Below are 13,950 nucleotides of genomic sequence, written 5' to 3' on the forward strand. Positions count from 1 at the left end.
ACATCTTACTTTAAAAGGTTCAACGATGAGTCTACCAGCGTGAGAGGTGCTTCGAACGAAGCTTTGAAAAGTTTTTTGATAGCAGGGCTAAGGGTTGGCTTAGAGTTCTGGAAACATTTACAGGGAAAAGACCCGGCTACTCTGGAAGATGTCTTTACTTTGGTAGAATCATTCAAGGCCATAGAAAAATCTTTGGCAGAGGTGTAATCCACTTTGCAAATAAGCCATAGAGACAGAGCAAGGGAGAGAAATAGGTCTCTGAGCCCAAGATATTGAAGAGGTAGTCGAAGCCCGAATCGGGTAAATGCTACGACAGTAAGGAGAGAGTGGAGCCCTCCCTCGAGCTATGACAACAGAACACCCATTTGGCTGCATCGATTGAGCACATCTTTGAGGTAAACAAGAATAGAGGATTTTTTAGAAAGCCAGAGGCTTTGTCATCTTCGAAGAGCAAAGATAAGAAGAAGTACTGTGAATTCTATGAGTCATCCGGACACAACACCCATGAATGTCTGCAACTAAAAGATGAAATCGAGACTTTAATCAAGGAAGGATATCTTGGTGAGTGGGCGGTAAAGGAAGTAAGGATGAATAAGAATGGTGCTGATAAGGCAAAGGAGGAAGGAGGTCGTACCCCTTTGGGATCTAACAACGAGACCTTGGAAGAAAACAAATTTGTCAGGGATTGTAGCATCAGAGCGATATTTGGAGGAGATACTGGGATGGAATACAGCAATTGAGCCTTGGAAAAATAAGCAAGAGAAGCCCGGTTTCGACTGTTGACCGACATACATAGGTTGGAGGATCGGCTACCCAAAGTATTCAAGGGAGAATCAATGGTTATCACCTTTAGAGAGGCAGATGTTAGGTGGGTACATCACCCCCACAATGATTCCTTATTCATTTCTCTCCAAATCGGAACTAAAAATGTCTACAGAGCCTTCGTAGATAATGGAAGCTCAGCAAACATCTTTTACTATATCACCTTTAAGAAAATGGGATTACCTGATCGGGATATGTCAGGAGAGAGTCCGTTGTCCGTAACAAAGATGCTCGAGTTTAAGGTCCTAAGTCAGGAGTCATCCCAAAATATACTGCTGACACGACCTTTTCCCAGGGAAATGAGGGTCATCACTTTGATCCACCATCTTACCATCAAATTTCCAACCCCAAACGGAGTTGGCAGCATAATGGGCTCTCAATATGACTCCCGGGAATGTTACAGACAAGCTTTGAGGGGCTTTAGGAGAAAGGATGTTCAAGTCAGAGATGCATCAGATGATGAATTGGGGAGAAGTATCGAACAGCCAATCGAGGAGATTCGTGTCCATTATCATGTTGAACAAGAAAATGAATACTCCTCTGAGTTGCCTCCTGCAACGCTGTTCTTAGAAGACACTATTAGGATTGAAATATTGGAAGAAGAGGAGCCCCCAAACGACATAATCCACACAAATTTTAATGGGGAACGACTCGAAGGGAGATTTGATATTTTGCAGAGCCTTAGACAAGATATATATATAAGGTGGATGCCCCTCTTCCTGAGGGTGCGCCCTTATCTTCAAGAGTTTCGAAGGAAGTTGATGCCCCTATATTTCAGGGCGCGTCTTCTCCCATTCCAAACCTGAAATAAGTTGATGCCCCTGTCATACAGGGTGCGCCTTCACTCAGGAAAGAAATCGACGCTCCTCCTTCAGAGGATGCGCCTTCTGAACAAAGTGGTGAGTGAGGATTATAATCAGCTCGATTTGGATCCAAGGATTCCGATGCCAGCGGAGAAAATAGGACCAGTCGAAGACACAATTGAAATCCTTATCGAAGAGAAGGATTCAAGCACAAATCTGAAAATTGGGTCTCGGTTGACTCCAAGGCTGAAGGAGGGGCTTTCAATCTTTCTCTTGGCAAATCTTGATGTGTTTGCATGGAGTCAGACATGTTTGGAATTGATCTGGAAGTCATGTATCATCGATTAAATATCGATTCCAAACACAAAGGGATTCGACAAAAGTGCAGAGCTGTAAGTGGAGAAAGGGTTGTAGCATTGGCGGAGGAAGTAGATAGACTTTTGGACGTCGGACTAATCAGAGAATCTTTTTACCCGGAATGGTTGACAAATCCGGTGTTGGTGAAAAAACCCAATGGGAAGTGGAAAACTTGTGTGAACTTCACTAATCTAAATAAAGCGTGTCAAAAAGATAACTTTCCTTTGCCAAGAATCGATCAGTTGGCTGGCGCAACGACCGGACGTGCCTTGCTAAGTTTCATGGACGCATATTCTGGCTATAATCAGATTCCCATGTATGAACCTGATCAAGAGCATACCTCCTTCATCACTAACAGAGGTCTCTATTGCTACATCAGGATGCCATTTGGTCTAATTAATGTTGGGGCAACTTATCAAAGGCTGGTGAATAAGATGTTTAAAAAGCAGATCGGGAAAATAATGGAGGTATATGTGGATGATATGCTGGTAAAATCCAAGAGAGTTGGGGATCATATAGCGGATTTAGTAGAGATGTTCCATATTCTAAGAAAATATCGGATGAAGTTGAATCCTTAGAAATGCGAATTTGGCGTGGAGTCAGGAAAATTCCTGGGATTCATGATAAATCACCGAGAAATCGAGGCAAATCCCGCAAAAATCAACGTCCCAATGGACATGAAATCTCCCACCAGCATTAAGCAAGTGTAGAGTTTGACGGGAAGAATAGCGGCATTAAATCGATTTGTATCAAAATCTTCAAATATATGCAAGGAATTCTTTAAGGCAATTAAAGGCAGGGGAAAAGATTTTGTATGGACTTCGGACTGTGAGGAAGCTTTTCAGAAAATCAAAGAATAGTTGGGAAATCCTCCTATATTGTCAAAGCCAGAAGATTGGGAAACGTTGATTCTTTACTTAGCAGTCTCAGAATACTCCATCAGCTGGCATTGGTAAAGGAGAAAGAAGGTCGCCAGTCACCGGTATACTATGTGAGTAAGAGATTGTTGGCTGCAGAAACTAGATACACCAGCATGGAAAAATTAGTATATGCCCTTTTACTTGCGGCACGAAAGCTAAGGCCATACTTCCAAGCTCATCGAATAGAGGTCTGCACCGCTTATCCTCTCAGGCACATTTTACATAAGCCAGAGTCATCAGGAAGAATGTTAAAGTGGGAAGTAAAGTTGGGACAATTCGATCTGGAATATTGCCCTCGCACAGTAATCAAGGGACAGATGTTGGTTGATTTCATACTTGAGTTCGATTCTGAGGTAGATGATAAGGCCATAGTGTTGGCAGAACCTTCTTCACAACGAAATTCCCATGTCGAAGTAAGAGAAGAGTTCCCACACCCTTGGTGGGTCTTGTATATTGATGGGGCTGTGAATAATAACGGAGCAGGAGCCGGGATTATTTTGGTTACCCCGGAAGGACATCATCTGATGAGTGTCATTCACTTCAAGTTTTATGTCACCAACAATGATGCTGAGTATGAAGCACTCATCAATGGCCTGAAGATAGCTTTGGAAGTGGGGGTCATGAATTTAGCTCAAAGCGACTCGGAGTTAGTAGTAAATCAAGTCAATGGGGGGTTCCAGGCCCGAGGACCTCGAACTGAATTATATATGAGATGAGTGTAGCGCCTACTTAAAAGGTTTAGAAGTGCCAAGCTGGAAGGCGTGCCAAGAGAAGAGAACAGCAATAGGTTCACAAATGGATAGCGTATTGCTAGGGCAAATTCCTTTGGGAATTCACAAAATTCCAAGTATTCCAGAAGTAAGTGTGTTTAGATGCAAGAGATCCCACAAGAGACTTGGATGACCCCTATTCATAACTATATTCGAGCAGAGACTTTGCTGGAAAATAAGCTACAGGCTCGATACCTTTGTTATCAGGCTGCAAAGTACGTTGAGTATGATGGGGTGCTATATAAGAGAGGGTTTAATCAGCCGCTATTACGATGTGTAGATCTGGAAGAAGGAAATTATATTCATAGAGAAGTACACGAAGGTATTTGTGGAAATCACTCGGGGGGTGGTTCGTTGGCATTAAAAGTCCTTAGACAGGGATAGTATTGGCCAACCATGAAAGAAGACGCCTTCAAATTTGTTAGGGTGTGTGCTCGTTGCCAACGATTTGCTAATATTCAAACGCCTCAGCAACATCCATAAATTCGTTGGCAAGTCCTTGGCCTTTCGCTATGTGGGGAATTGACCTCATTGGAGAACTTCCCAAGGCCAAGGGGGTGTGAAGTACGCCATGATAGCTGTTGATTATTTTACAAAATGGGCGGAAGCTATGCCATTGCCCACAATCACGGCTAATAAAATCAAATATTTCTTCTTCAATTCCATAGTCTGCAGATTTGGTATTCCGTATAAACTCATATCAGACAATGGGAAGTAATTTGACAGTAAAGAGTTAAGAAAGCTTTGCGAAGACTTGAAAATCAAAAAAGATTTGGCTGCAATCTATCACCCATAAAGTAATGGCCAGACTGAGGCCATAAATAAGATCATTAAGCATACTCTAAAGGCCAAGCTAGAGGAAAAGAAGGGAAATTGGCCAGAACAGATGCCAATGGTTATTTGGTCTTATAATACAAGGTCGAGAGTCCCCTTTTATGCTAACCTATGGGTATGAGGCTAAGATTTCTGTAGAAGTGGGAGTTGGATCATTGCGAAGGGATTTGTTCGTTGAGGAAGATGCAGAGGTTAATCAAAGGCTCCACTTAGATTTGTTGGACGAAGCTAGAATGAATTCTCAGTTAAAACGTGTTGCATATCAACAAAGAATTGTAAGGTATTTCAATAAGAAGGTGAAGTATGTGCCTTATAAGGTGGGAGATCTTGTTTTACGAAAAGTCATACCGAATACTAAAATAGCTCAGCATGGAGTGCTTGGAGCTAATTGGGAAGGACCATATAGGGACAAGGTCATACTTTGGAAGGGGACTTATTGCTTGGAAGACTTGGATGTCAAGCTCATCCCCCGGGCTTGGAACGCAGAGCACTTGTAAAAATATTATCAGTAGGGTGCGGCCTTGGCCCCCTCACTTCTATGATTGAGGTTTATGTACTAGACTAGTAGCAAATAAATTCCTCCTAGCCTGGGGGTAGTATATATGACTACGAACCTTGGAACTAGTTGAAGGATTAAATTTCAAATAATTTCCCCACAAAGCATAGTAGCCATGGGATTGGTGTAATTCTTACACTAGAGCGCATTATTAATAAAAGAAAAATATATTTAATTACATGTCTTTCAGAATATTGGAGCGAAACTATGCATCAGGCGCGCCGTAAGGGTAGAGGCGCCTTAATGAATTCTACTTGTTAAAATTTTTTACTCAAAAGATATGCCCTATAACAGGGGACGCCCAGATAGTGTTTAATCTACAAAGTATAAAACTCATAAGGCATGTTACGAACAAAAAAAGTAGATTAATATTTTGAAATATTCCAAGCAAGCACGCCTTCAAGATGAAAACATTTCAATCAAGTACAAAGTCTGATGTTTATTTATAGGCACGCCCCGAATCAAAAGTGTCCTAATGAATGATGAGGACGTGTTCTATGTATGGAAATATTTTAGAAATATTCAATTGGGAAGTTTATAAAGGGAAAGCAAGTAAAGCATTTGCAGAAAAAACTAAAACAAAAATCAACACAATACAGGGCACGCCCTAGCGGTAGAGGCTCCTTGACAGTTTTATCTTGGAAAATTTCCATGCAGGAGTAATCAAAAAGATTACTTCTAGACCAAATATTTGTTATCTATGATCTAAAATGTTAGTACGCTCCTTGCGAAAAGGAATTCTATAAACTATAAGGCGCGTCTTAACCATGAAGGTGCCCCATACGTCTGGTACTTAAAAACTTTTGCATGCAAACAAAAAATTTACCCTTATATACTTATTAAAAGACATGGAATTGGTAAGGATAACTGCAAAAAGGGGTAAAGCCAAATGATTGTCATAATGCAAAACAAAAAGTAGAAAAATACTTAGTCTTACAACTTTGCACAGCATCAAAAGAGGGCTGGCTCCTCAAAGTATTAAAAGATTTAGTTCAAAGGATTTAAACATAGCAGAAAATCAGGGCGCGCCTTGAGAGTCACTGGTGGGAGGAATTGCTTGGAGAGGAACTGAAAGATCAACCTCAGGCGCGTCCTTGGCAGGTTCATCTGTAGGCACGCCTTCTTCTTCGTCCAGGACAAGTTCAACCCTTTTCTCCAGAATCTCCTTAGCAAACTCTTTCTTGAACTCCTCCATTTCAGCAACCGTTTCCTCGCCAAATTTTTCGAAGGTATACTTAGGATCATTCTCTACGAATCCAATCCTGTAGAAATGGAAACCATTGGCAAAGGTTTCATATATTATCACTCTCCTCTCCTCCGACCAGCCATCCCTTTGTTAACCTTCAAGATATTCAATCCTGAGTTTTGCTTCTTCCAGTTCAGTGTGAAGGGATGTGGCTTTCTTATTGGCAATGTCAAGTTGAGAGGTCAAGTTTGCCACTTCATCCTTGAGAAAATAAATCTCAGAGTCTTTTGCCTTAATGTCCTTGGAGTGGAGGAAATCTTTGTCTTTGAGAGTGTTTTGCAGGATGTTGTTATCTCCTTGAAGCCTTTCCAGGAGGTCCCTCTGTTAGTGTATACTGAAAATATTTATTTGAAGTATGTACATTTATTTCTGGCCAGTTTATTTGAGAATCATTTGAATGTTTACATGTTGTCTAATATTATATATTATGAACAATCTAGTATCAAATAGGATACAGAATATTAGATTGTTAAATACGGTTATATAATATAATAAGGTTCACAGCACAGGTGGTGTTGGACAATCCACTGGTATGGTTGTAGTATTATTTAGATTAGTTTATATTGACTAATAAATAATACTAGTATACTTTGTGTATATTGAACAGGATCAAATTTAGAATTGTTCTCTTAATACTGATTAAGAAGGAGAACTAAGATTCTATGTTATTATTAATGCTTAGGTTCTTAATCCGGAAATAGTAATTGACACGTGTATATTATTTACATGCTTTGATTTATATATGAAATAATTCTTTTGAATTATATCATTATATTTTGGGTGATGGAATTATATACATGGTGGATATTATTTATTGAAGGAATCCATGTCCTGATAATATTCGGGTTAATGATGTCCCCTTGAAAGCTCAAAAAGATTTAATTATGTGAAACCCTGCAGGTGGAATTTATTCTGGCATAATTAAATAAAGGTTGAGTGGATGATCAAGGATAAAAGATATTAATTAAATAAATTATCAGTAATTTATTTAATTAATGGACATATGATATTTTAAACATGGGGAATTTAATAAGCAAATAATATTGGAACCGAATTAATTAAATTACGGTATTAGGAAAGGTAGTGCAAATATTAATTCTTTAGTGGATTGAATTAATATTTAATTACATTGGGCTAGGCTGAAGATGTAATTAGAAGGCCCAACCTAATTATCCATGGTCCCTATTGTAGCCTATATATATATTCTTATTCTCTTCTTGCTTGGAATTGTGTGAAAACATATGGTAGCCACCAAGGAGCAAGAAGAGAGGATAACTTGAGAAGACGGAGGCCACTCTTCACTCAAGGGAATTTGGGAATACAATAGAAGAGTATGGAATCAACCATTAACAAGGTAATCCTCTTTTCGTAATCTTTATCGTAAAACGTAGTAACACCCTAAGTCTGTGGTTCCCAACAATTGGTATCAGAGCCTGGTAATGGGTTCTACGTTTTATGATATAATGTCCATGTCGTAATTATATATGCGTGTATATAGTGTTTTGCTTGTATTGGTTTTGATGCAGGTTGTTAATCCACTATTATGGTCATGTATATTTTAATTATGTGTTTGGATCCCACGTGGTTTAATCGTGGTTAATTTTTGTTTTGGTTTCCACGTGGTTTAATCGTGGTTGTAATTTACACGAGGGTTGATCGTGTCAGAATAGATTTTACAAAATTAGTTTTGTATTAGATCTATTTTTTTGTAATTATTCCGGGTATTTTGTAATAGTTATGTGCGATCGGAAATCAATTCCGGTAGTTTTTTGTTCCGCTGTGCGATTACAACGGGCTGTTGGGGCTGCTGCGGCAGCTGGGACTGCTGGGACTGCTGGGGCAGCTGGGGCTGCCGGGGCTGCTGGGGCAGCTGGGGCTGCCGGGGCTGCTGGGGCAGCTGGGGCTGCCGGGGCTGCTGGGACTGCTGGGGCTGCTGGGGCTGCTGGGGCTGCTGCGGCTGCTGCGGCAGCTGGGACTGCTGGGGCTGCTGGGGCTGCTGGGGGCGTCGGGGCGCGCTTGGGGCAGATTTTTTTTTTAGAGCTGGATTTTTTTTCAAGGGCCATAATAGTGGAAAATTTATTTTAATTTTTTCCATTAAATTTTAATTATTGCTTTAATTTATTGATTATGTGTGTCGTTAATTATGTGTGTAATTCTTTTAAAATTGCATGTTTAACTTAATTAGGACGACATGGACATAAAATTTATTTATTGCTTTAATTAAATGTTATATGTTGCTAAAATTATGTGTGTATTTTGAATGCATGATTAGACATAATTATAACAACATAGGGCCCCATTTAATTTTAAAATTCCTCAATTTTAATAAAAAAAAATTAAGTGGGAGAGGAGATTAATATGAAATTAAATCCCATGGTGTAACACCCCCAAATCCGGGGTCGGGGATCCGGGTTGTCACGAGTTCTATTTCCCTTAATAACACACAATCTTAATAATTAATCAACTACTCTGTACTGTGACCCCATAATAAACACACACACCACACGTTATAGTCTCAGAGATGAACATCCAAAAATAATCACAAGTCATTTTATTCCACAATTATCTGTCAATACACCTTAAAAGGTTTTCTGAATAAATTTACATTTTCTTTGCCATTATTACAATTCATAAATATACATAATCTGATACATCAAAAGTTGAAAGCCTAGCCTATTGGTAGTTCCTACCTCAGCTACAGCGACATCAACGCCTATAGGAAACTGCGGAACGTTTCCTATCCGCTCGCGAATCGGGAGCTTGGTCCTGTTCATCTTTTCTATCTATTGTTGTGTGATGAAAGAAGAAAGCAAGGGTGAGCAGCAAGCCCACCAAAATAATATGTATAATGATTAATAATATATGAGCCTTCTCATAGTACTCACGAAAGTCTTGGTCAAAAGAAATGAACCAAGTTTGATATCTTAATACGATGAAGTCGCAAAATATTCAGTATATATACATATATACTTTTCAAAATATGGGAAGTCCTCTTCCATGCATAATATACACAAAGTTCCAGTGTATAACTGTATAAATATACCGTTGCAAGGTGATCTCATATATCTAACCTTGTCTCAACATTTTTCTGAAAATCTTTGTCATGCATAAGATAATCATTTACTAGATATAAGTTTAAAAGATGAAGTTACAAGATACTCCAATATACTTATATCTTTTCCAAATACTACTTGAACTACCACCGTTCAAGTTATAATTAGTTTCAAAAGTTCATCACACTGATGAGACTACAAGATAAGACTTGAATAGATTCAATCTTTGAAATATTTTGAAGGAAATGAAGTTATGATATACTTCATTAAGTCCCGATATATATATACACCTATATATATACATACGTTTCCTGAAAACCTCTGTCATGTAAAGTATGAACAGAATTGCAATATCCAATAAATTTGGAAAGGAAAGAATTTTGGCATAAACCTGATATCTTGCTGATCAGGAAAAGATACCAATAAGTAACATTTTATACTAGTAGATGGACGAATTCCCCACTGGTCATCGCCCTGGTCGCAATAGGACCTTATGCTGGACTGCCACTCAGCCACTTATGCATTTGATGCACTCCCACTGAGCCACTTACACTATCATGGACGCCCACTGAGCCAATGTTGCTTATGCCGACTTGATAGATGGACTTACTTCCCGAACGTTGGGTAAGTAATCAATTCATTTACCAAAACTGCAACCTTGTTGCGAATATAAAATATACCATAGAGCCGGATCCCTCAGGTTTTGAGCGAGTATTTAAATCCCCTTTTTAAAAGGAAGATCTTAAATATAAAAATGAGTTTTGGGATCCGCTCTAACTTTTAAAAATCATTTTGAAGACTCAAAAACACTTTAAAGAGTGTTTGGAGTAATGCTGATTTAATGAAGTAAATCAGTCCCAATATATTTAGAAAATGTCTGAATATTATTATTTAAATAATATTCCCATAAAGAATAATCTTTATACAAATAATTGAAGTAGAAGTTGTAAGACTTATACTTGAAATGAGTATTAAATAACCAAAGATATACTTATACAAAAGTACTATCTTTATTTGAATAATCGAAAATAAGTTTGATTATCGAAACATTATTCTTTAATAAAATAAAGAATATTATTAAATAATAAGCGGAGTCATAATACCTCGAATGAATATTATAAATAATATTCATTAAATAAAATAACGGAGTCATACATCCTCAAATGAATATTCAATTAATAATCATTAATAATATAACTGAGTCATAAGCCCTCGAATGAATATTCGAAATAATATTCATTAAATAATATAAAGTTATCGAATAAACCTTATTCGATTAATAGTTTTGAAAACTATAACCATATATATATAAAAATATATATATTATACTCGGGAACATCGACTCCCGGTTTAGAAATATGTTCGCCTTTTGATCCCCTATACTAAGGGTAAACTCAATACCGCTTATCTCTAGCATAGGTATTATATAACTGTAAGCATTTTAACCAACAGATATATAATCCAAGAATATGAAACAGGCATGCATATATACCATATCACATGCTACAATATATCGCAAGAATTTGCTAATAACAAATATGCATTTATAACAAGATCATGCATATACACATATACATCACAACAACAGTATAACGGGTAGAAAACTTGCCTGAGCGACTGGGGGTTACAAATGGCTCGGGACGAGTCTGGTAACCTATAAACAACAAGTAAGTTGGAATTAAACCAAAGTCACTTGTACATCTATACATTAACCAACTTAGACTCTAACGCTCGCTTTGCGCTTACTAATTCTCTTAAGTCACTCGAGTACCCTCGGCTCCACCATTTTTAATAATTTAACCATTACGAGTTTTAAGGCGATTCCTTCGCGAGTGTCTTACCAACTGCCTATTACACCTTACATAAATGTTTCATACTTCAATTAGTCCTTTAAGGTCTTTAACCTATGTTTCAAAGGCGAGGGGTAATGTTTCGTTCGCGAAACGTCGTTACTTAAAACGGTCGCCGTTCATCGGAATCAAACGAACCACATATCAAAACGAAGCTCGTAACATGAACTATCTAAACATGGTAATGGTCAAAACCTAGCAGGGAGTTCTCGGGTCCTAATGTTATGAACAAAAGCAGTCTAAAGTAAATCGAACATTACGACGGTTATGTTTACGCGATTTCCCAATTTTATACCATTCCAAATCATATCAATCCAACTACCAATCAACAACAACTCAAGATACACATCAATGCTACTGATTTCAGTCATAATAAGCTCAATGATCTCAATCCAATCATATATTATAACATCTCCAAATTCAACTAAACTACTTAACAATTAAGCTCGAATCATGCTTATCATTCAAATTACTACTCATCCATCCAAACCATCTCCAAACTTCAACATTCAAACTTATTACTAAAGGGTGTGAAGATTTATACCTTTCTTGGAGGGTGGAAAGTTACTAGGAAGCCTTATGGAGCCTCCTACAAGCTTGATCTTTCCAAAGAAATCAAGAACACAAAGTTAGGCTTTAAAGTTTCTAAAAGTCCGATTGAAAGAACTGTAAAAATGAGGGTCTTACCATGCTTATTTGGACGAGACTTGTGAACAAGAGTTGTAGGCCATCTCAATACCTTTCCAACGAGCTATAGAACACAATATTTGAGTGAGTATTGAAGGAGATATGGCAGTTTGAAGTTGCTGTGTTTATTTTGGCCGAGAGCTTGATGAAGAAAAGGGAAGAGCTTTTGTGTTTTTTTAGATTTGTTTTGATTTGCCTTGGTTGGTTGACTTTGTTTTGTTTTAATCATTTTTAACCATGAAAAATTGTGTGGTTATAAATCAACCACACTTCTTTCCCTTATGTCATGCTTTGGTCATCATGTGATGTCACCCTCCACACTTGTCCTCTTCTTGTTGGTTTGATGACATCATCATCCCTAACCTCCTTGATTAACTCTTAATTGCTTACCTAATGACCGCTGATTTGTTATACGGTTCGCTTAACTTTCATTTTCGTTTATCATTTGAGGGATCATACCCGGGATCTTATTACTTAGGTTTCTTTAACCTTTCTCAATACATTATGTTCCTTTCATGATCCTCTCTTTTAATCCTTGAATTTAAATCCTTTTTATTCTGTTACCTTATACTCAATTCTTTCTGTATCTGGTAGATTTTCGGGAAAAATCAAAGTGTTCGAATTTGGATTCTGACGATCTTTACATACACTTATTTATCATATAGAGTACTAATAATATCTCAGAATATCCATAAAAGAACCCCTACCTAGTGTGGCATGAAAAGTTTTCTCATTCAGCAAAAACACTATTCATAAGGGTTTCAAAAATTTTCCAAAAATTGGGGTTATTACAGTCTCCCCTCCTTAAAAGGATTCCGTCCCGGAATCAGATGGAAAATGAATAGGGATACTCTCTTAGCATTACACTTTCTAACTCTCAAGTAAATTTTCCCACATTGTGGTCCTACCACCAAACTCCGCCTAGTTTGATAACCCTTCTCCTAAGCACTTGTTCCTTTTCACTCTATAACCCTTCCTGGTTGCTCCATATAGGTTACGTCTGGTTGCATGTCTATGCGCTCATATGCCCCTATTTATCTGGCATCCGAATTACACTTCCTTAACATTGATACGTGAAACACGTTATGACTTGCAACATGTTCGGGGGTAGGGCTAGCTCATATGCTAACTTCCCAAACGTCTTAATATATCCAAGGGTCCAACAAATTGTAGACTTAGCTTTCCTTTCTTTCCGAACCTCATCAATCCTTTCCAAGGGATACCTATAACATTACTAGGTCCCCTATTTCATACTCTTTGTCCTTTCGTGTCAAATTAATATACTTATCATGTCCATCTTGGGCTACTACCAGCCGTCCTCTGATTAGATCTATCATATCCTTGGTCCTTTGGACCACTGCTGGTCCGAGCATCTTGCGCTCTACAACTTCATCCTAAGATAAGGGAGATCGACATTGTCTTCCCTCAAGGATCTCATAAGGCGATATCTCAATACTGACATATGATCTATTGTCGTAAGAAAACTCAATCTGTGTTAAGTGATCATTCCAATTTCTTTCAAGTCTATTGCACAGACTCTCATTATAGCTTTTAGCATTAGAGCTTTTGCTTCTCAATAACCGTTCTTTTCCAGTTCGTAATCGCTACTACCTTCCGTTCCTAATATTATACTGGTTATACTTTTGCTCGTTAGCGTTCTATAACCTTTTAATAACCACGCCAACCTTAGTATCACGAATGTGTTTCCATTCCGAATCCTACCACAACTTTATTACTCCTTTTTCAGCTGTTTCTATTTTCCAAAATTTGATCAATCATATAGAAGTAAAGGAATTTGTTGAGAGATCACTATGATCATGAACACTTGTTCTATTGCATAGTTAGTACAGAAGGTGGTCAGCCTTTAGTACTTGACAAGCAATTAAACAATAGATGGTATCCTACTAGGCTTCTATCACACAGATAGATAGTCATTCGGCAATACCTCCCCTTCTGGAAGGGTTATTCTTCTCAGCTTACATGAAATGAAAAGAAGAGAAAAGAACGAACTGAAGAGAATTGTATATTCGTAAAAAATTTATTGCCATAAAA

At 38.0% G+C, this 13,950-nt stretch overlaps 1 protein-coding gene across 1 annotated transcript; it reads left to right on the forward strand.

Moving 5' to 3' along the window:
- The first annotated feature begins 3,774 nt into the window (after positions 1 to 3,774).
- LOC141697580 (uncharacterized) lies at positions 3,775 to 5,003 on the forward strand. Its single transcript, XM_074502020.1, has 2 exons — positions 3,775 to 3,994; positions 4,591 to 5,003. Exons 1-2 carry the CDS (start codon positions 3,775 to 3,777, stop codon positions 5,001 to 5,003), a joined length of 633 nt encoding a protein of 210 aa, XP_074358121.1.
- Positions 5,004 to 13,950: the final 8,947 nt, after the last annotated feature.

This window comes from Apium graveolens, chromosome 11 (genome assembly GCF_009905375.1).
Source record: "Apium graveolens cultivar Ventura chromosome 11, ASM990537v1, whole genome shotgun sequence".
Lineage (NCBI taxonomy): Eukaryota > Viridiplantae > Streptophyta > Magnoliopsida > Apiales > Apiaceae > Apium > Apium graveolens.